The sequence below is a fragment of the Zonotrichia leucophrys genome, chromosome 4 (genome assembly GCF_028769735.1).
Source record: "Zonotrichia leucophrys gambelii isolate GWCS_2022_RI chromosome 4, RI_Zleu_2.0, whole genome shotgun sequence".
NCBI lineage: Eukaryota > Metazoa > Chordata > Aves > Passeriformes > Passerellidae > Zonotrichia > Zonotrichia leucophrys.
The window spans coordinates 24,387,422-24,410,207 of NC_088173.1; the positions used below are offsets into that span (position 1 = coordinate 24,387,422).

The 22,786-nt window shown below is 38.9% G+C and overlaps 1 protein-coding gene across 2 annotated transcripts in view; it reads right to left on the reverse strand.

The window, feature by feature from the left end:
* The window catches only part of TMEM131L (transmembrane 131 like), a 78,042-nt gene that overhangs the window by 23,118 nt on the left and 32,138 nt on the right, over positions 1 to 22,786 (reverse strand). Inside the window, exons 4-18 of one of the 2 annotated variants that reach the window (XM_064710820.1) lie at positions 20,775 to 20,846; positions 19,751 to 19,874; positions 18,607 to 18,723; positions 17,618 to 17,728; positions 11,808 to 11,885; positions 9,778 to 9,931; positions 7,921 to 7,979; positions 7,457 to 7,565; positions 6,396 to 6,501; positions 5,601 to 5,754; positions 4,800 to 4,970; positions 4,427 to 4,496; positions 2,350 to 2,467; positions 1,634 to 1,772; positions 529 to 638 (exon numbers count right to left, since the gene is read on the reverse strand). In XM_064710820.1, the coding sequence (XP_064566890.1) occupies positions 529 to 638; positions 1,634 to 1,772; positions 2,350 to 2,467; positions 4,427 to 4,496; positions 4,800 to 4,970; positions 5,601 to 5,754; positions 6,396 to 6,501; positions 7,457 to 7,565; positions 7,921 to 7,979; positions 9,778 to 9,931; positions 11,808 to 11,885; positions 17,618 to 17,728; positions 18,607 to 18,723; positions 19,751 to 19,874; positions 20,775 to 20,846 (1,692 nt within the window). Of the gene's footprint in view, positions 1 to 528; positions 639 to 1,633; positions 1,776 to 2,349; positions 2,468 to 4,426; positions 4,497 to 4,799; positions 4,971 to 5,600; positions 5,755 to 6,395; positions 6,502 to 7,456; positions 7,566 to 7,920; positions 7,980 to 9,777; positions 9,932 to 11,807; positions 11,886 to 17,617; positions 17,729 to 18,606; positions 18,724 to 19,750; positions 19,875 to 20,774; positions 20,847 to 22,786 lie in introns of both variants that reach the window. The other variant, XM_064710819.1, reaches the window with a different exon arrangement.

The window sequence follows — 22,786 nt, forward strand, 5'->3', positions numbered from 1 at the left end:
CCTAAATATTTATGCTGAGGTTGCTCCCTCTGAATCTGCATTTTGCTTCCCAGTTTCTGTTTCCTCTTTGACCAGGGTTATTACCTAAGAAAAGACTAAGAAGAAAACTCTTCTCTGGGATGGTTCATATACCTTCTTTTCACTGATCTGTCTACAGACTCTACAGATACCAACCAGCACTGTGAGGAGATGCACAAGCCCAACCCTGTAAGCTGTTCACCTCACCCAGGCACCTTGCACTAAGCCTCAGATACTAGAAGATTAACAACTATAATATATATCTGGCAGACACAAATTTGCTTAAAACATGTTAAATTTGTGTTTTATCAATGATGAGGTACACCACAAAGGCATGCACCATACAGGGAGCTGCCCCAAACAAGGCTCTGTCTTCCAAAATGGGACAGAACATAAGCCCCATCTAAGTTACACTTTGAAAAACTAAATAAAACCCAATAAGTAACAATCATAAGGCATAGCAAATAAGATCTTTTAAAAGGGAAAACAGTATCCTGAGATAGTTATTACCATTTGTTCAGCAGACTCAGTGAAGCTTGGGGATCAGGGTAGTAAGAAAGAGGCAGAAGCTGCAACGTAACTGGGAAGGATGAAGGGTTTCTTAGTACGAAATATTTTACCTAAATAGTTTGGAGGGGAAAAGAAAGAGTTAAAAACTACATATTTGAGACCTGGTTGGTAAAATAATTCAACAATAGCAATACAATCTGCATTTTCAAGGGACTTCAATCTGGCTTTTGTGTCAATGCAGTATAATCATACATGCACATGACTGCATGTAACAGCAGGACATGTCACCACAATGTCAGAATTTGCAAAATCAGCTAAGAGTGCATTTTGAACCACATACACAAAAATACAGACCACCCCCAGTGTCCAAACAACCCTTTCATTTGGATTTTGATTTATGCAGACAGATGTGAACAAAGCTCTAGCACAGAAGAAAGTTAGTGAGGTGCCACCCCATCTTAGAGAAGTCTGAATGCAAGCAGGTTATAAAAATTTCTGTAATGACTAACAATAAAATTGGACAAATGGAATATTAAGGTAATTCACAATATGTGCATATGAAAACTATTTCCATATGACTGGTTCTGGCCTAGGCTAGGTTAGCAGAAACCTAAATCTGACAAACAAGAAAGAAGTAACTGTCAGTGTGGCTGGAAGATACATTGCTCTGCAAGTGTTGTATCTCTCATAAATGTTTTATACACCTCTGTTAGACAAGACAGTGGCATGAGGAAGGCCATCCTGTACAGCTTTGCATGCATCACTAATGACAACACACCCTATCCCTAGTCCCATGCTCAATTATTTTACCACAAGCATGTAACTTATATAACGAACACAAGGAAAGTTTAACAACAACAACAAATTGTTGGTTAAAACTTACACTGCTTTATTCTTCTCCTTGTACTAAAGTATTACAACTAGCAATCTAGGAAACTTACCAAAGAACCAAAGAGATACAAATTTAGTGTCTTAACTGAGATCAAAACATCAGTTCATAAGCACTATGAAAATGTAAGCAGCACCAAATATTAACCACAGACTTTGTTATTTAAAAAAGCTAAATGCACAACTCAGAAAAAAGTATAGTAACAACCATTCTCACCATGCTACTTTTAACAGCTGTGGCATTAAAGTTGAGTGTAAGGCCAGGCTCTGTAGTCAACCGTGGCAAGAAAAAGGCAAAGGATTCCTCTTCAGAGTTCTTCTGTTGAGTAAAGCGAGCTGATCCTAAAATACTTCTCCTGCTTTATTGGCAAAAGCAGAAAACTTAATTAATTTCTTTTTTTGTCTTTCAAACAAAGAACTACAAGATGATTTGCCAGGATCTGTAACTGCATTAATTTATCTTTCCTTGGAAATGGTCTCTACAAAATAAAGTCCATAAAGCTGTAGCTTAACAGCTAACTTTTGTGCATGTAGGCCAGGGACTAAAAACCATGAAAGCCATTCAAAGACCCTGAGAAGACTGCTAAGACTGCTATACAACCTGATGATGAAGGACTCATGCAACTCCATAAATGAGCTGGTAAAACATGCTTGGACTGCTTTCATGCCAGGTAGCCCTGGTGAGATAACTAGAGTCAGAATATTATTTACATTTTAGGCTGAAAAGCTTACTTGTGGCTGGCAGTGCCTTGAAATGAAAGCTGGGGGAGTCTGGGGTGCTCTGAAACTCCATGTGCTTCAAGAAAACTAATTTAAGTGTAGAAAATGGTCCAGAATGTTTTGTTCTAATTAAGAATACTTCAGAACCAAAATATTCCTTCTTATAACACTCTACTGGCTTGAATTAAGAACCTCAACAGATTCTGTACAGACCTGCATGCTTCCCCACGTCTTATTTTTTGCCATCTTTCATAAAGGTCACTTGCAAGCTCGGAATCCACGTCCCAGGCAGAACGGTCCAGAGAGAGACTCTTCTGCCAAAGCAGATTTGCTGAAAGGGTAATAGATTTTTCAGATTTTACAGAGATAATATTTGCTCCTTCTGTCAATCTACTTGAGAACATGAGTAATCAGTATCTGCAAAGCATCCAGACCCAAAACAAAAAAGCCAACCCACTTTTTCCCTTCACAGTGAGAATAACCAAGGGTGTGTATATATATAAATAATCTTCCATATCAGATTTGTTTAAAGAAATACATCTGCAAAACCAAAGTAACTGTACATGCAAACAAGAGAATGGGCATTGCACAGGCTGTGTATGCTTTAGTAAGACCTTTTTATTGCTGCTATTCCTAATAGATGCCACTGAAGAGTAACCAGGTCATCAGTAGTCTACACCGTACTCTCCACTGATGGCAGTAAAGTACCAAGATAATATGCTATATAGTGGTTCAAAAATATAGTAGCATGGCACAGCAGGGAACATAACAATTCCCAGTTTGGCAAAAACAGTCTTTTCATTTTAGCTTCTTTTCTAGATGCTGATAATTTTCTCAAATTATTCTTAAGATGAATTGCAAAGCTTTACATCAGTCTAAAGATTAGTGTATTTTAGAAAGTTACACTCATATTGGTTCAAGCATTTTAACACAGCAGAAAGTAGTTGGAAAAGCAAGCTTCTTTAGAAAGAAAACAAAAAATACTTATTTTGAAAGTGCGTGTACTTTATTTTACAATCCTTAATGTTTAAAGTAATTAATTGAGATTGGTGATTATTGGAATAATCCAACTACAATTTCTTTAGGTCAGTATTTCCAGGCTAATGCATTACACATTTCTGTTTACAAACAGTAGTATCCTAAAGCAGAAGGCAGAATACCTGTAAGTACAGATCTCATTATGTGTATTACTAGAATGAAAATAGAGTAAGCAACAAGTATTCAGTTGTATTAGCCATATTCCTTCATTGAGATTAAAAAAAAAAACAAAACAAAAAAGCAAACATTTTCTTCTAAGATACGGACCTTAGCATGCAAGTGTCCCAGTAAGTGTTCAAGTCACATGTTTCTATATGTCACCTCAATTCTCCTTTTCACATCTGACTGACTACTACTGCCTTCCTCATATCCTCACACAAAGACACATTTTAGGAAACATCATCCTGAAAACATTTCCAGGAGAGTGCTCAAATATTTAAAGCCTATGCTATCAGCTGCCTTCTGAAACTCCTTACTGCACAGAGAGCAAAAACCACTATTCTGAACCAGCTTTTAACAGGTTCAACATTCTTTAGACAGTATCATGCCATGTTAAACCTATTGCTGTATTTTGGTAAATGCTAGCCAGGTACTTAAAACAGCTCCCAGCATTACAGTATCTGGAGATGGATTCTTCAGTCCCAGAAAAAAAGAGACGCCTTCCTTCTGTTTCATATGATACAGTGTTAAGGATGCTGTTTTACAAGCCTGATAAACCATATTTGCTAAAATCTATGGAATTATTGCTGTGGGAAAGAGATAAAGAGGAGGCCTTCAAATTTAACTCTAGATATAGGCAGATATTGGCCAATTTTTTTGTTTGGTTTTCATAAAAGAATTCCCAGGATCTGGGCCCAGGTTATGCACATTTTCTAATAACTTAGAGTTAGTGGACAGTTTTGCCATTCTACTTCAACATCTCTCAAGAAAACATGTATGAAGAAAGAAAAGGGCAATACATCATCAATGAGAATTCATAGGAGAGTCTTAAATACTAAAATTTAAAAAAAGACTGTTACAAGACAGAACAATAGCTTAGCACACGCTATGGAACTAGATGTCTGAAATACTGCACCGTGTACTCAGTTCCCTCAGCCATTTATATACTCCCAGAACATTTGTTTTAAAACAAACGTAAAACTAAGTACTTGCATGAACAATCTCAATATTCTCATTACAAGTCCTGCTACATAAAATGAATTTTCTACAATACAACTAGTCAGATGCCAAAAAAAGCCTTAGACAAACCTACCTGAATCAGACTTTCCCAAGTAGCACTGAATATCACAGTGGGCAATTGCTTCAAAATTAAGATCTCCCTGCTGGAAAAACAAAACAAAAACATGACAAAACAAGAGAACAAATTTCACTTTCTCAGTGCGTAATTTCATAGAGTCAAATAAGAGAATTTTGAATTAAGATAATTAAGTGCCAAGAAAACAATAATTCCATTGCTGTTCAACTCTGGGGACTTAACCTCTCAATCTTCAGAATGGTCTAACAGAGTGGTCTGATACTGAGCTTTTGTTTCAGGACTAAGAACAGATTTCTGGCCTGAGAGACACTGCTGCAGCTGGGTTTGCAGTGCATAATAACAATTCAACACACACAGCTGAACACCATACCTTGGACACAGTCGAATATATCTGCAGAGGTATTTCGAACATCACTCCCACGTTTGTGGACAAACAAATACTAGAGAGCACATTTGTTACAGTGTCTTTCACATTGAGCGTCAAAGAAAAAACATTCCAGCAGCCTGGAGGTAGAGTCAGAGGTTCAGCAAAGTTCAGAATCTGAAAAGAATCAAACAACAGCTGGATTAAAATTGGTACAGCATTTTCTGACACAGGTGGTACCTTGAAAAATGCAAACTTTCATGTCTTTTGTGTTTTAGCTGTTACTACATGGCCATATGAGCTCACACCTGATCCAAACAGTGCACTTATGCAAATCCCAATACCAAAACATAAGAAGAGCCATTTAGATGCCTATATCGTGTGCTTACTCCTAAACCAGATTTGCCTGATTTGAATCAAGCAGTTGTGCCAGTAAATCATTGGCTTTAAAGGTCATCTATGCAGTAAAGGCTTCCACTATGAAGAAATGCTGAATCCTAGAGAGCACAAACACACACATTCAACAATTCTGAGAACAGAGCAATGGTCTGTAATTTGATGCATCTGTAGCTGCAACTCAAATGAAGGAACAGTTGTCAATAAAACAATACAAAAGTAAGCTGGACAGTGAATAATGCCTCTTGAGACAGTAACCTAATAGTTACAGATGTACATAAGCCTTTATTTTTAATGGATTCCAACCAGTTCTAAGAACACAGAGTTCTTCAAAGAACCCATTTTGTATGTCAAAAGTCCATATCTTTAAATCAAATACAAAACATTGTACAAAGAAGAAATTAAGCTTACCTTAACTAGGTTCCTTGTTTCTCTGGCTATGAAGACCTCATTCAATTCAATGCTGAAGTAAAAATTGTTTGTAAACCATATGGACCAATATCCTGAAGTATTATGATGTGGTTCTATATGAAACAGTGCTGCAGAAGGATCTACATCAAAATACCTATAAGTAAATACATCAAAAATATAAATACATCTGCTATTGTCCTTGAGTACACAAGTGGTCTATACAAGAGAAGATAACATAGCATTCTTGTATGATGGGGCTCTTCTAAGTTTTCCCAGAGAAGAACAAAATTATTTATTTGGGAATAATGACATATGAGAGTAAAAATTCACAAGAACCATGTAAAAGAGACATGCAAAGTATCTATCCCTCTTGTCATGCTATAGTACAACATTGCCAATTGCTTTATGATACAGCAGGCTGGATGAAATTAGCAAAAGATGACTGAAGCAGGAAAAGACTTCACATTTTTTCTAAGATTATCCAGCTTCTGCATTGCATTAAAAAGGGTGCTGGAAATTTTATCATAGACTAAGCAACGTTTACATGATATAAGCTCTTAAAGCACATCTTTTTACGGGCTCCTAAAATTCTTCTTGGGATAAAATACAGAATTATTGCTTTAAATTTATGACATTTGGCAAGTGACACAGCAAAAATAGGAAGAAGCCTCTTCACTGACCTTGGAATCAGAGTGACAAAGAAAGTTAACATAATCTCTTAAAAGTAAGGCACAGTATTTCCATTATAGTATCAGTGCATGTTAACAAACAAACAAAAATCCACTGCCAACCTACCCTTCCATCACAGGACAGAAAAGACAGGCTTTGAGTGTTGTAGTGCCTTTCAAAAGATAGTTCTTGCTGTTGTCAGAATAAAGACTTTCACCGTCACAGGATGCAGCTGTGGGAAAGAGCAGACACATGGAATACATCAGTCACAAGCATATCCAAAATTATGGATATATTATCTTGGTATGCAAGAACACTAAAAAGGGCAACCTTTGCTTTGCACAGGTGAGTAAAGTATCTAATTGTTTGAGTCCTAAGACGCAATTTTTTCAGAGATTTCAAACCTTGCCATAAGAAGTATTCATGAATGATAAACACCTTCAAAAATAAACACAATAAAGCTGTGAAGAGCAATTTTAACCATCTGTCATTGGCATAGCATTCTTATTAATCAGAGCACACTGCCTTCTTTCAACAAATGAAAAATTCCTCTGAAAAAGAGAATCATTTAACATAACAGTCCCTTCTTTCTTCTTATTCATCTATGTTTTTCCTAGGAAAAACATGTCTCAATGTCATTATGAAAGCAGCCTGTTTCATTAATGTTTCAAGTCTGTACACTGCAGTCTAGTGGCCAGAACAGGAAGCAGGCTGGAGTCAGGAATGCTTAAATGCCAATCTCTCCTCTTCCACAAACACGTCTGGTTTCAGGCAAGCCTCTTCAATGGTCCTGCCAAGCAATGTCATAGAAAATGACCACCCAAGCACAATAGCCTCTTAGAAAACATATTTTAAACAGAAAAAACCCCGCATAAACCATAAAAGGATGTTGAAAAAGCATATTCAATAATTATGCTTATTGTAAAGTCAGCTAACATTTCAGAAACTGGTTTTTGCCCTGTTTTCAAGTATGTATAGCTTAGAGCCTTCAACCAGCATAAGAAGAACCACATATACACAAAAAGGGTGGAATGGAAACTATTAGCAAAAAGAATTCATTCTCTTTCTCAATAAAGTCTAGACAAGATGATTTTGAGATCTTTCAGGATCTCTACTGAAAAATTACCCTTTTTTCAGCAATCAAATCATATTTAATCATATTATCTCCAAATATGGATAACTTGTACCTTTACAAGAAATAGAAGCAACTTTTGTGAAGTTAGTAGATGATGAGGATAGCAGTACTGGCTCAAACTCCACAGGGGATGTGTATTTTTGTGACAACTGCCGTATTTCCTGCAGGAAGACAAGACAAGTTATTTTTATAGCAGTACTACCCTTATTAGTGCTGCAGCTCCTGTATTAGTCTATCTTCTTGTCAAATTTGCATGCCACCATCTGCCATTTTCTCTTATCTTCTAAATCAACACATGAATTTTTATCCAAGTTAACAGTTCTTACATATTAAAAAAAAATAATCCATCACTGAACTACAACATGTCATCTCAAGGACCTACTAGACATTTGGGCACACTTTAAAACTTAGAAGTGTGACATTTGCCACCAGCAAAATCAATCTGCTATTAGAGAAAGCTAATTCCCTAATCACATTCACCACCCTAAATTATGACTTCCTGAAGCCCACAATTACCTGTATATGCACCAGGCTGTTTCCAGAATGCATGATATGCACATCTACTGATGAATGACCTGTCCAAAGGAATAAACACCATGGTAAGATCACCAAGGACAGAAACACTTGTTTTGTCAGACACTCACAGGAGAAGCAATCCCAATTTAAAATTTAAAATCTTTGTGTGACAGATACCCTTGTAAAAAGGACGAACTGTTCACATCTTGAGCTGGCAAACATTCAAGAGAGAAATAAAAATGCTTTAAAATGCAAGCATCTCCAGGAAATAATGCAAAGTTGGATTCAGCACTTTGGGCTCAAATCAGGAATGGTCTATCACCCAGTAGGTAGCAAACTATTGCCTAAAGCAACAGGAGACAGGGGTAACACAGCTTTCACCTGCTGGTAAGGTGGTACAGCTATGTTAGGGAACCACCTTTGGTCACTGGCAAAGCTATGGTCCCATCCACAGGACAGTAGGAAGATGTAGAGGACCAAAAGAAGGGCAGCAGGACAGAGTAAGAGGTGACCATCATACTACAGTCTTTCGCAAGGGAGGTAACTAAGTTTTTGCCCTTGCTTATACTTGCATTAAATCAGTGTATGCAGGCTGACATGAAAGGACGTTCTCCTACCTGACCCACCATGATTTCTAATAATGTGTGTGCTTTGCTCAGCTGCTTGAAAGCAAGACTGCAAATGTCAGCTTCCAAAAGAAGGTTCAAGGTATTGATTATGAGCTCCACACATCCCACAGCTTCTCCTCTGCAGCCTTCCCAGGTGGTTAGTTCCCCTGTGCAGACTCTGCCTACCTGCTGTCCCACCAACAGCTAATCCCAAAGGCTTATAGGACCAACCTCTAGCACAGACAGGACTTATAATTGCACTATATTTAACAGAAAACAGCCCTAAAAGATACTTCTAGTACTTTAACCATCAAAAGCGTTAACAGTGAGCACCCTTGACAGAACAGATGGGAACAATTTTCTACCAGCATCAGAATAAATGTACATCCACAACTCAACATAACAAAGCCCTGGCATCTCACTGGCAGGGAAATGAGGTTTACAGTGGGTATTTCAGTTTCAGCTCTTGAAATACCACATCACAGAACAGGCATGTGGGAAACAGAACATTTCATAGATATTGTTTTGTGTATATTGTATCTATTGTTTTGTGACTAGATTTTGAAAAGCATTTCTCAAAAGACAAAAAGATCATGTTCCACTTCAACAAGTACGTTAAAAAATATTATTTTAATCTGGATTCTTAAGCAGTTTCTTATTCTCCAATCAGAAAGGAAAACTGGCAGAAATGTCTAAAAAAAGCTATTCTACTAGACTGCAAGGCTCTGTAAATAATTTTAAATCCCCTGGATTTAGAGGATTTGCAGCATAAAGAAACTGCAAGGAGTTGATTGTTTTGCCTGTGGAATTCTAGCTTACAAGACAAATGATGTGCACATCTGTATTACCTCATTACCCTACTTTCCATAATGGCCACTATCCCCAGTACCATATAAACCACTCTGCCTTCACAATCCCATTATAGTCAATTTAATTAATGGGAAACCAGAAATGCAGTTATAGAATTAAGAGGACCATGTCATCTTTCCACACTATTTAAGCATGAGGGACTGAAGAACGAAAGAGATCTAGCTTACAACTTTACAACTGTTACCTTTATGAAGAAAACTGTTTATGATAACTCTGCCTGACACAGATTCTCTGCTAGCTGTGTTTAACTGAACTTACTTGGTTTCCCTTACTTGTGAAATTAAGTTGTCACTGAATTTGATTCAATTTAGGATGTCAAATCACTAATTATGTATAAAACCAAGCTGAATTACACTTAACAGGTAGAGTTAGGACTTACCTGAGGCCTTTGTTCTTTCCATTGCTACATAAACTATCAAAAGATTCTCCAGTAAGTATTGTCTGTGCTCCACAAAATCTTGCTGGGCATTTTCCACTCTTACTGTTAAGCTCATTTCTAGCAGCATTGGGTCATCAGACATAAAACAGCAACTCTGGAGTGAGACAAAGGGATATGGTGTGTGTGTGATGGGGGAAGAATAGAAAAAATTCATTACACTAATGAACTTTGAGAAATTAATCAAAGCTATTATCTAAGAGACAAGGTTTCCAGCACCAAAGTGCTGGCCAAACAAAAGTAATTAGGGCCTTTGCTAAAATCTCAGCAGAAACCAAACACAGTGCAGGTACAGAGAGCACAGCAAAAACAAAGACAAAAACAACTAAAAAAGACACTGAACCTTGAGAGAATGCAAATTTATAAACTGCCTTAGTCAGTCTCACCTCAGGGACTGTAAAACAGTTTCCTTTGTTAAATCCTCTGCCTTCAATAAAATGTGCCATAAACAGACTGATGCATGTGTCTTAATGGTAGGAAGACAGTTCATGTTCACTGGTCTGTTTATAGTTAATTTTTCCAAATCCTGTGCTTTTGTCTCCATTTCTCACTGAAGTAATTTTAAAAAAACAAACATACATGTACAATTCTTAATAGAAAACACTGTTGTCTGGCTAGAATACTTCAGAAAAATACAAATAGGATTTTATTTCTGTCTGTAAGTAGTGGCTGCTGTTAACACAGCTAAGTCATAGCAACTACAAAGACACGGACACCATTTTGCAAAAAAAATTAAAGCCAACAAAGCAAAACAGAACTAGACAACCAACAGTGAACAACATTAATTAGTCCTGCATCAAACCACAAAGGTCACTAAATTCAAACGACAAAGGTCACTAAAGGAGGACTAATTTGCTCAGGATGGAGGATTAGGAGGAGAAAACTGGCATGGGAAGTGCTCTCAGAAGTGCAGCAGAACACTTCCAGCTCTTGAGATTTCAAGTGGCACAAGCAAGTACAGCAGGGTGGGGAAGTGCCTGAGGATGAGATCACAGCTCACACAGCATCAGAGACCCCCAGCACTTGAAATGGCTGCCAGGAGCAGAAGGGCTGCCATGGAGACTGGGGCACAGGCGTGGTGCGCCCTAGGGAAGCTCAGAGCAGAGGGCAGGAAGCTGCTCTCCACACAGCCGCCAATGCTCAGGTGCACCTCAAGCCCCTCAATGCACTGTGCACCGCAGGAACCAAACGGGGAAGCGAAGCAGCTCAGGAATGCCACCATGTGCAACACGTGCTCCACACAGGAATACAGCTATGGAGCCTGGGCCTCACTGCTCAAACTCTTACAAATTTCCTCATTGCTCCTGGGGCACGAGGTGCCACTGGCCACAGTGCGGGCCAGCTCCTCACCCACAGCACGGGCACTGAGCAGCACCTGCCCATCCTGTAAGGACACCCAGAGATGGGAGGAGAAGCCGGGAGGCACCGCCCAGGACACGAGATAACCTCCTCTGCTGAGGGCTCAGTGCTTTTGGAGAGGCTAACACACTCTGCTAACACACCAGCCCCTCCTCAGCTCTGCCCAGCTGCCCTCATGCTCCCGTGAGAAACAGCCCAGGCTTCAGCCTCTCAGCTCACTGATCACTTCTCACTGGGAACCAGACACTCGTGAAAAGTTTCTGGAGAAAAGAAATTACAGAAATCTAATCATTTTTGTGCCCCACGTCAGCAGTACAACACCTACACATCAGAATGCTTAGCCTGTTGGAGTGGTTTTGGTTTGTTTTTATGTGAGGTTTATGGGGTGGTGGGTATCATTTTACATCTCCTTCTCTTCTAAAGATTTTTGTGTGATATGTGTGACACTTAATTTGTATCAGAGAATACAATTTTATAAAAGCACAATTCCCCTTTAAACTGAGACACTGAAAACTGCATTTTTGCTAAAACTTCTACAGCTGTGGAAAGTGTCCCTCTAAGCTGGGCTTAAAATAAGAAGACTTACATAGATATAAAACAATAATAAAACATACCTTAACTTGCTGATATGTGTCATTAGGTAAACTGCATTCAAGCTGAACCCGTAATAGACTAGCATTCATAGTTTCTGTCTGTAAGAAAGAAAAGTGAAGAAAACATCAAACACATTGCTTCAAATATTAACAAATCCAACTCACATACCATAATTTAGAAAGATAATAGGACTGCTTCCTCATATATGTAACAGAGCAATGTAAGGAATTTTTTTAATGAATACAATTACTCTGTACAATAGTTCAGTAATCAGTCTCTGAATCTCAAGACTCCATCAATATCTACCTATTTATCAAACTATTATTACACATGATTATTAAATATTTATAAAGCATCTGCATGAGAACTCTTACAAATTTTCTTATGCCAAAAAACCTGTATTCAACAGGGCCTTTGTGTGCAATATAAAAGCTTGTTTCCTTGTTTTCTGTGTATTTTCTTTGCTGATTGGATACTGAAATACAGTATCCAGGCCAAGGACATAATGCTTCTTGGACGTGGTCTGATACAAAGGCTTCATGCCAAAAAGGACAGACAGAAAATACTTGTTTTGCCTTTTTATTCACTAGAATAGGAAAAGAAAAGAAAATAAAAGATGACATTGACTGTGGCAGTTTGTAAAGCACTCATAAATCTAATGGGAGACAGCACTAACAAAGCCAAGTATAGTTCATGTAAGCTATCTGGAAATCTGCACTGCCAAATTACTGGCACAAGCTGCACAGCCAGTATATCTAGATTCTGAATTAAATTTTTAAAAAATCAAAACAACAAAAAAAGCCAGAATCAGAATGGCAGACCTGTCACTCTGTCAGTGCCTTTCTTATGCCAAATGTCATGCTAATTTTGAGGCTAATGTGCAACCCCCACCCTCTGTTCCTCTTGTGATACTGATATATCTGAGTAGGGTACCTGCAGGTTCAGGTTTTTGAAGGTGTTGATGAAACTGACTTTAAACAATTTCAGTAATTTGATGGTGAAAAGCAAAACTGAAGAAACTTTTGAAGCTATCCAGCATCCTATTTAATACATTTTTAGTACAGGAAAAATAGGACAGGCACATGAGTAGAGAGATTCAGCAAATGTGTGGCATTTCATGGGGTCCAGTTTTATAAAAGCACTGCCAAAAGGAAGCCACTATTTGCACTCCCAATTCAACAGAATTTCATACCAAAATGACTGAAACTGAAGCTTCACACAAGAGGGCGACGTAGCCCCTGTAAATGTGGTTAGTGGCAACTCAAACACAGTCCCCAGCACAGCTTTCTGGGGGCTCAAACCCCTGCAAAGTCTTTTCTCCTTTTACAGATGTTTTTGTCTGTATCAAATTGTGAGAGCAGGAAAAAAAAAAACAAAAAAAACAAACACATGGCTGCTAGCGGAGTTTTAACAAGGCAATAAAATTAAAACTTTGGAGGTCATTTTCTGATCAGATAAAACCTGATGCTTAAAGTTTCCTTTTCAGTGCTTCTTTGAAAAACACTACTGTCATTTAAAGTAACTTAAGACCCCACATCCATATTAAAAAAATCAGCTAGATTGTATTTTTCCAGTCTTTGTTTTTCTTGACCTGGCATAGATCCAAGATGAGAACTGCTGTCCTTAAAATTGAAGCTTCAAATGTACAGAGGGGGAAATAATGCTACTGGGGTATATTTGCTATTGATCTGTTTTCTAAGGGAAAATTTTATTTCTTTGTAAGGCTATCTTCAGAACAGGAGATGGATTTGCATTTCTCTAAGGCAAACAATAATGCATAACTGATATGCCCAATATCTTACAGCAGCAGCAGGATGGCTCTGAGTTAACCCTAAAGAGAAGATAATGCATCTGAGAAGGAAACACTGTCAGAGGCAGAGTTTCCAAACAGACAAATCCAGGACCATCTCCCAGCAGTGCAATCACTCCATTTATACTGTAAACACCACTGCTAATGAATCAGAGCAGAGAGCTGAGTTATGCAGCCAGTGCTTGTACCAGGGGCAAATTAAAAAGGAGAGGCACAGCAGGGAAATCTCAGAGAGAGCTCTGCAAAGCACTGCCACTTAATTACCTGGTGCCTCTATTTTGTATTAGGAACTTGGGCATACGTACTTGAATGTACACGCACACTCAGCACCCACAAATCCTATATGAACAAAGACAACTGATAGAAACCACACAAATGGTCTCGAAGATTTTTGGATATATTCTTGCATCATTACCAGGACTGTAGAGTTCAAATCACTTCCTGGAGTTTGTCTACAGTATCACTGAAAAAGAACAACACTCACTGAACAAACCTCCTCTTCTTCCTGTAGGCTGATCCCTCAAAGTTCCTGTCCTGGACAATCCCTGGCCCTAAAGTGGTATTTCTATTCTGAATGGTGTTAATAAGCTGTCCCCGTAATAATGATTCAGCAGAGTTTCATCAGTTTTTTGCAGGCAGTTATCGGGATAGCACACCAAGAAAGCTCTACTGTCTTCCTTCCTTCCCTCTCCACACCCAAGCACCACACTTGGACATGTTTGCTTCTATGATCCTCTGCCCACCAGAGCAAAACATAGCTTAAGAAGTGCTACATTTCTGCCAGTACTTGCAGTATTTCCCAAGCTGTCAGTTCACAAACTTTGAACTCCTCTGGGCAGTCAGCAAAGCGGTATCCGTGTGTCTCCTACGATAAGACCTTCCACCCTGCATGCCACTCTTCCTCTGACATTTCCACCATCCTGAACACAGCCAGGCAGTGATGTAGCTACCCTCTTAGTGCTGTCCAAACACTAAACAATGCCAAAAACCAGGCAACTATAGCAAAGACTACACCCAGAAGCTGCGTAAACAAAGATGACCTATATGGGCTGCACCATCTGTTATGGCTTAGTGGTAACTAGCCACTGCTGAGTGGCCACGCGGATGTACAACGGATTCACACTGTGGGACACTGCTCTTCTTCCTCCCAACAAGTGAGCCACAAACCCAGAAATCCTGGGATCCAGGAGCACAGGCAGAGCATGCCAATCCCAATCTTTCAAAAGCTCAAACGTTGAAAAGGGTAACAGAAAGATGGAGATATCCAACAGTAAGAAAAGCAAGTTTGCTTTTTCCTTTTCTTATTAAGCACAAAAGTTTCTGCTAAAAAATACGTGGGAACGAAGAAGAAAAAAGAAAGGCCTTTGTGCTTTGCCCATTAAAAGATAAAGACAATGCACAAAATCCATGGGAGTTCATTTTCAACAAAAATTCAAACACAAATCTGTCGCACATTGTATTTCCAATGGAAACATTACCGTAAACTTCCATCTGTAATCCCCAAGTATATGTTATATTTCCAACACAAATAGCCTACAGTGGCAGAATTTTTACCCATACCCCCTATTTACAATTCTGGCGTTGACCTTCAAAATAGTTTCAAATTGAAGAAGCTCCAAAAGGGGTGGTCAATTTGGTGAAGAAATGGACAGCCCATTACCAAAGATACTACAGAGCATGGACACTTCAGTTTGACAAAGTGAAAGTTCTGATGCTACCTACAAACACTTCTAAGTGTCAGAAGCAGGATAAGTTAGATAAATTAAATGTGCATCTCTATAATAAAATGGCCACAATGCAATTTAAATTGGAAGTAGGTTTCCAACCATCAAAGTAAGTATTTGGGGTAACAACCTCCAGCAATTCTGGTAAGTCACTTTACCTAGCCCATAATGGGACTAAATGATGTAAAAGATTTTTTGGCTTTGATGACCAAGGATGTCAATTAACAATTTAAACACAACCACCTTTAAAATAGAAGGCAAAAAATAGACACACAGCATGGAGCACTCTGTCTGAGGTTTCCAAGCAGTATAAGTGGACTTCAGAGGTAAGGACACCTTCCATGTTTCAGACTAAAAGCTGTCACGCAAGGTTAGAACTCAATCATCCCAAGGTGAAAAGGGATGTGCAAATGAGGCTCATGCTATCCTGAATTTATTAAAATAGATCTTTTATGTCAGTTAAAAATAAACAGGGGAAAAGAAATGTGCATATGACTAAGTGAGTATGACTGGTTTGTTTTAAATGCTTTTTCACTACAAGACTCCATTCTATGTGTAATAGTTATGTATCCTTCAGCTTGCCCTTGTGTAGTCACTCACTCAAACCTCATCAACCTCTCTTCCTTCTACATCTTCTGAGCTTAAAATATAAACTGGAAAAAACATAACGATACCATTTTTAAAAATGAGATCTGGATCAGAATGTAAGGGAGATGAATTGAAAAAGGCACTTCTGGAGAGGACAACTAGCTGTAGAGAAACATTCTTCTGAGAGGAACTCAAGCTCAAACCATAAACTCCTGTCCAATATTTAGATCTATAATCTTCAACAGCTGAGGAGCCCATCCCACTGCTGCTCAAATTGATAACATGCAGTGAAGAGTGTTACCTTAATTACAACACAGCACAGAAAAACTACACCCAGAGCTTGAAGAATTGAGTCAATGCTCTCTCCCACCTCATGTCCTACAAGATTAGTGCCAGGTGGTATCATGCTGCACTGCTAAACATGACCTCAAACTTGTACTCCATACAAATAAAACACAGGATAATGTTTGTCATTCTACAGTGAGGAAAATGTACCCCAAAGCTCCTTCTCTCAGGAATTCAGAATGAACTGTAAAAAAGCACGTATGCAACTTTCAGATTCTACCTGACAACAACCCATTGAGCTAGATATGAAGATGCAGACATTAACAGCATCAAAAAAAAAAACCCTTCTCAGTTCTACCTCTAGCACCCCAAATTACAAAACCAAATTAAAAAAGCAAAGATTTTTGCTTCCTTTCCAAGAGTCTGTCTTTATTTGTCCACAAGCAAGTGCAACTGCGCAACCACAGGGAAGAGACTGGTATGGAGGAAAAGAAAGGGAGAGAAGGAAACTGTGCACTAACATTGGATAGAAGTAAGATTGATCTAAGATATACATAGCAGATTGAAAAATACAATCTATGCTGGTATTTTTTCTCAGAACAGAAGGCATCACAAAGGCAATTAGCGCAGCTTACATTTAGATAAAGTATTACATTTTGTTACATGCTAAGGTATTCTAAGTATGTTTTTGGAAAAACAATGTCTGTGTATAATACAACAGGAAATCTGAAAGATCAGATTAGTTATTCACTTGAGATGTTCTGTATGGACTGGAAGACTATGAAAATATCTGCAACTGCAACCAAATGACAGAAATCATTAAACTTCTTTCAACTCCAGTATTTACATCTCATAAATTCAGCTGGCTGTGTTCTCCAGAGCTCCTTTGCTCCCAGTAAGCAAAGCTGGTATCTTCAGCACTGACAGGGGCAGGAGGGGATGCTGCAGCCTGACTCCCAGCTCCCAGTCTCATCCATGCAGCACACCATGCTTTTTAACTGTGGCTAATTGTTGGTGCAACCCTGCTGGAAACTCACATGGGGAACTGGCCAGAAGTGAAAAACAGAACAAACCAATATAGCTTCCCATCCTTCTCAATTTTATGGTATAAAGTTAATTTTTTTTGTTTAGGGCAGACCAATTCTCCAGTTCAGTCAGAGCAGAGCCTCACAAATAGTTTTGCCAGCACAGTTTAGAGGGTACCCCACCACAGGGGCACAAAGAACAACAAGTGTGAATAGTTTAAATGCCAAAGACTCTCATAAAGCAGCTGATCACAGTAACCCTGCATCTTGCAATCTCTCTCCTGCAGTCACTGGTACTCGGATTTTTGCTAATGTTCCTTGCATCCTCACAACCTGAGGTCAAAAATCTTTTGTGGTTAAACAGACCTAGGTTTCTCCCCTCACAATGTATACTGTACCAGTGTGTGTGATGCCTGGATGTTCTGAATCTGTGGAAGCAGTAAGTAGGCATTTGCTAGCTGCACTTTAGGTTCTTCTGTAGAAGACATCAGACTTCCTGTTCCAAAAACCTAGTATTAAAAGAAACAGGTCATTACATCAATATCTAGAATTTCAGTTTTAACAGCAGTTTCCAAAACTACATTGCTAATAACAACAATCTTCCCCAAAACAGATCAGTTTTTCACATTAAATTCTTTCAAAGGACAATAAACATAAAGTTCCAATGTAAAAAGTTATCATAGACATAAATGGCACTTAAGAAATCATCACTCATTCAGGCACTATTACAAAGACAAACAAAGTACTCACCAGCAGAGCATCAGGTTATCTCAAAAACGAAGCATCTACATTCTCCTACTATTCTCCAGGCAATTACAATACACCTATCACCATTTACGAAAGAGGTAATTTCTAAGAAAACTTTGTTACTAGTCCCACTGAATACTGAATTCAATGGCTCTGCCTTAAAAATTGAGTAAAATATTTTCTCATTATTTTGGTTTTTAAAGACTGCAGTTTTCAGAACATTGTAAGAGTTGTAATTTGGATGGCTCTACTCCATTTATATTTTGCCCCGCCAAGATTAGTTTATTGACAAGGAGATGCACAATAACTGAGGGGTGTGGAGCCAAGAGAGATCAAGGAGGCAGGAGATCAGAGGCTAACTAAAATGACTTTGGGCTTTTCACTTCTATGCATATATTTGTTGTTTTTTAAGAGGAAAAATACACGTATTTTTAATTAAGAGGATAACAAAATGCATTTTATGCTCACTGAAGATCTCTGACTACAGATAGAAAATACCAAAACAAAGGGAATATGCTTTTTTTTCTTTTTAACTGAGGTATTTATAATACAGTGGTGCCTTGTCCCCAGTTGGGTGATTCTTCTGAACATACTCTCAAACAAATGCATTAGAAACATCAGCTGTTTCAAGATCAGTTACCTGATATGAAAGAACTCCATGAGATGAGGTATTTATAAATAATGAGCTTTCAATGCTGCCTTCTTCTGTGGGCAGGAAGAGTACTCTGAAAGACATCTTTCCCATGGCTGGAATCACCTGCAGAGAGCACAAAGAAGCTTGCTTGCTTGCTTGCTTGGTGCCAGTGATCACACACTCCCCACTCAGTCACAGGGCCCAGAGGACACTTCCACATGTACATCCCCATCTGTCAATCCCACTAAGCAGAACCTCAGCACTGAGAAGTTTCATCTGTGCACATCTCTCAACTCTTACTACACAGCAGTTTGCCAAGTTATGGCTGGAGTTTCTCAGCTAGCATGGGGCCTCACCAGCCAAGGATTCTTTTTGGATATTAACCCTGCAGCATGGACAGCCTGTGAGTGCACACAGACACCTCCCCACACAGAGAGAGATGGCTATTGCAAAGTGAATCAGTGCCCTGTGATACACAGGCAAATCAGCCAAGCTGAACTTGGGCAACACTCTCAGTAACTGTGGAATAACAATGACATTTATGTCTGCACAGTAATACCCATTCAGCTATAGTAAAAGCAAAACTCAGATGAAAACATAATAAAACCCCTTTGCACATCAGCAGAGGATAAAAACTGGGCTTCATCCAACTGAGATCACAGCAATTCATTCTTAACATGCATTATATTGTTAAAAAAATCAGAGTTGAAATAATGGTCTTAGATCATAAAGGCAATTATGCCCATTACTGCAATGCAAAATACATAAAACATTTCACTGCAGGTTTTTCTGACGAATATGCAAGACCGTTCAAAAGACTGAAAATTCAGGGCTGTAGAACACCCACATGCCTGTGGATTACTGCATAATGCTGCTTAAAGCAGAATGTGATTTAAACAGTCTCTCTAACACTGAAAAATTCTTCTCCTCCTCTGTTACTGTCAAACACATTTCCTACTGTAGGTTTTGGATGGCTTCTCCCAAACAAGTCTAAGTAGAAGTGAACAAAAAAACCACTAGCAAAACAGAAAAAGAGTTGGAGGTCCTACAAAAAAGCACAAAAACACAGAATGAAGAGCTCATGCCAGAGGAAGCAGGAAGGCTTGGCACTTGGCCATTACATACTTTGCAAAAGTACATCAACACTCACCCGGCTATGAGCGGGAGACACATGAAACTGTCTAGTAGCTGTAAACACTGAATTGACTACAACATCTCTATCTCTACTAGGGTTGTAGGCATGCAGCATTTTAGCTCTGGGTAACCCCAGTAACCTAAAGCAGGAAAAAAAAAAAAGATAAATTAATTATTCACTTTATAAGCATATGAAAGAAACAACACAAATTATCCTAAAACATGTTCACCTGCAACAGTTACCTACTTGTAATTTATCTTTGGAAACACACCAAACAAATTTTGCCTTTAGTATACAAAGGCAAATATGTAACACTGGGATGTGAGGTACACTTGGCCAAAACTCACTGGAGTAACTAGGAGTCAAAAAAAAAAAAAAACCCTTACAAAGCACAAAGTTTTGGATAAAAAGATTTAAATAACTGAAGTCTTGTTTTGTCAGCTAAGGCAATGATTCTCTTGATGCTTTTGCTTTAGCTAGTACACCCTAAACCCCAACATCTCAGACATTCCTCCAGTGCGTCCTCTGAAATATTCCTTTAACTCACAAGGAGACTGTGTTTCTTTTTGGTTACTGAGAGGTCAAAGTCACATTATCACAATTTTTAAAGTTTTCTTAAAAGAGAACTAAGAAAAACCTCATTTATTCTACCAGTATGTTTTGCTTGGGACTCTGGATTTTGTCATCAGAATTAAGAGGGAAACAACAAGCCCTTCCTCCACTGAAAAGGCAATCTTTCAAAAATCAACAACCAGCATGAAGCAATTATTTGACATCCATGCAGAATCACCTGAAATGTACACCCAGAATGTATTATATTCCCAATTATCTTTTCCTCCTTCTCAGAACTATGTTGATTTTAACTTACAAAACACAGCAAGGCAAGAAATGCACTTCCAGCTCTGTGGCAATTACTACTTCTCTGTTTTTCAGATAGTGGCATGATCCCAGCTAATGCTTTTCACCCAAATGGAGCCCAGTGTAGCTGTTCCTACACACCTCATTATTAACCAAAATAACAATCATGTAAGATACTCACTGCATTCCAAAATGCAGAACTGATGGGTGAAAATGTAAGGCCTTCCCATTAGGAGGCATTTTTGCTGAGAAGCTGAAAAAAAGGGAAAAGAAACCACAATGAAAATTTAGTGGACATTATGCTACAATCTGCAGGAAAGAAAAGATACATTGCAGGCTCTTAACTCCTTCTGTTCTGAAGCTTCCTTCCTTGCACAGGTCTCCACAGTGATGCTGGCACACCTGTTTATGGGGCTGTGCAGTGGACTGCAGAGGGAAAACAATCGGGAAGAGTTCTGAGGAATGAAAATTACGTCAGCATGGAGCAGATTACTTGCCTATGCAAGCACTGGCACAGGCACACCTGAGAGATGTAGAGGTAGAGAAGTAAATGGCAGCTTGGGCAAAAGCAGAGATAGAAGAAGTGCTTATATAGCTGTGACTGTAATGTAAATGCCAGCTTGCTTCTCCTATGCAGAATAGAATAAAAAATACTGTGAAGCACATATACCATCATCTTTCCTTTGCCCTACAAAAAGGGACAGTAAAGTTCCTATCAGTTCTAGGTCATTTTAAGCTTATTTCAACATTACTCAATGCCCTGTAACATAGAAATTCCATATCTTCACCATTTTCTCAGTTAGAATTTGTCTTCCACAAGTCCCAAAAACCACAGTGATAAAAAACAAGCCTAGCATTTGTTTATTTTATCTGTATACCCAGTGCCACCCTGTTAAAAGCTTCCCCAGAAGTAGTCTGCATGTTGAATAGCCAGAACCAGTTTTATCTTTACTGGATGATGCTAATAAGCATCCTAGCAAGGATGAGTCAAAGAAGGGAGAGATGGACTGTGGTTTCATTAGGTATCCAGCTGCTTTGCATAATTTGCAGTAGTACAGTCAACTGGTTCCCAATTTTAAAATGTAGTTCTGTGACATTACACCTTTAGTATCTCTTACTGTGTACAAAATCCTGCTGTGATATTCCAAAGCAACAGACATCATAATTTATTACCAATCAGGAAAAATAATACTTATTATTATGAAAACCCACAACTTTTATAAAAACATAGAATCAGAGGATGGAGAGAATTCTCTCACTACTGTAGCAGGCAGAATGCAATATATCCAAGTAGCATTCCTGAGGAGCTGCTAGTGACAGCCTCCTTCCAACCACCTTGTCTCTGCAGCACCCCACTCTCGCTCCATTCCCAGAAATACTGCAACAGCCAGCACCTTCTTCCCCTTCCAAAATTCAGCCTCAGGTACATACCCAGAAGTTAAGTCTGAGTACTGTTGTAACACATACAAATTAAAATTACTACTGTAGTAAAAGCCACAGATATTTGAGGAAGACATGTTTCTTAAAGGCCCTCAAATCCTTTTATTGTATGTATACACATGAACAGCAGAATAAAAGTTAAGCCACTGGTTAGTGCACTACAGTATGACCTTGAACATCACCACAACATCTTACAGGTACTGCTGAAATACCTCTTCCCACCAGAAAAATCTTTCCTGACAACAGCAAGAAGTTGAGTGCTTCTCTCTGCCAATTCATGTAATTGGCAATAGCTCTCCAAGACTTGTCCTCCTTGTGAGGAATTCTAGCAGCATCAGCTCTTTTCCTCTCAATTCTTGCTCTTTGCAATAGGTACCAAATGCACCAGCTGGGCACAAATGCAGCAGTGGATGTAGGAGACTGCACTTAATTTGGTCTAGGTGAACATGGCCATGCTGTAGCACTGGCTCTTAAAAATGCACTGTATTGCTGTTCAGCCAACCCTCTACTAGTCAAAAAAATGGGAAAAGCCCTACAAGAGTAGCAGCAGGAGGATCCCAGGGGTGCCATTTATTCCTTCTGGAGATGGCAGCCTGGACCTTGCATGGCTGAAGCCAAGACTCAGTTAATGACCTGTGCAGGTTCCGAGCAGGCTCCTGAGCACCGAGATAACTTTGGAGCGTCCCTGCACATCGCTTAACCAGGAATGGTCCTGTGATTACAAGACATCCAGCTTCTGCTTTGTACCCCACA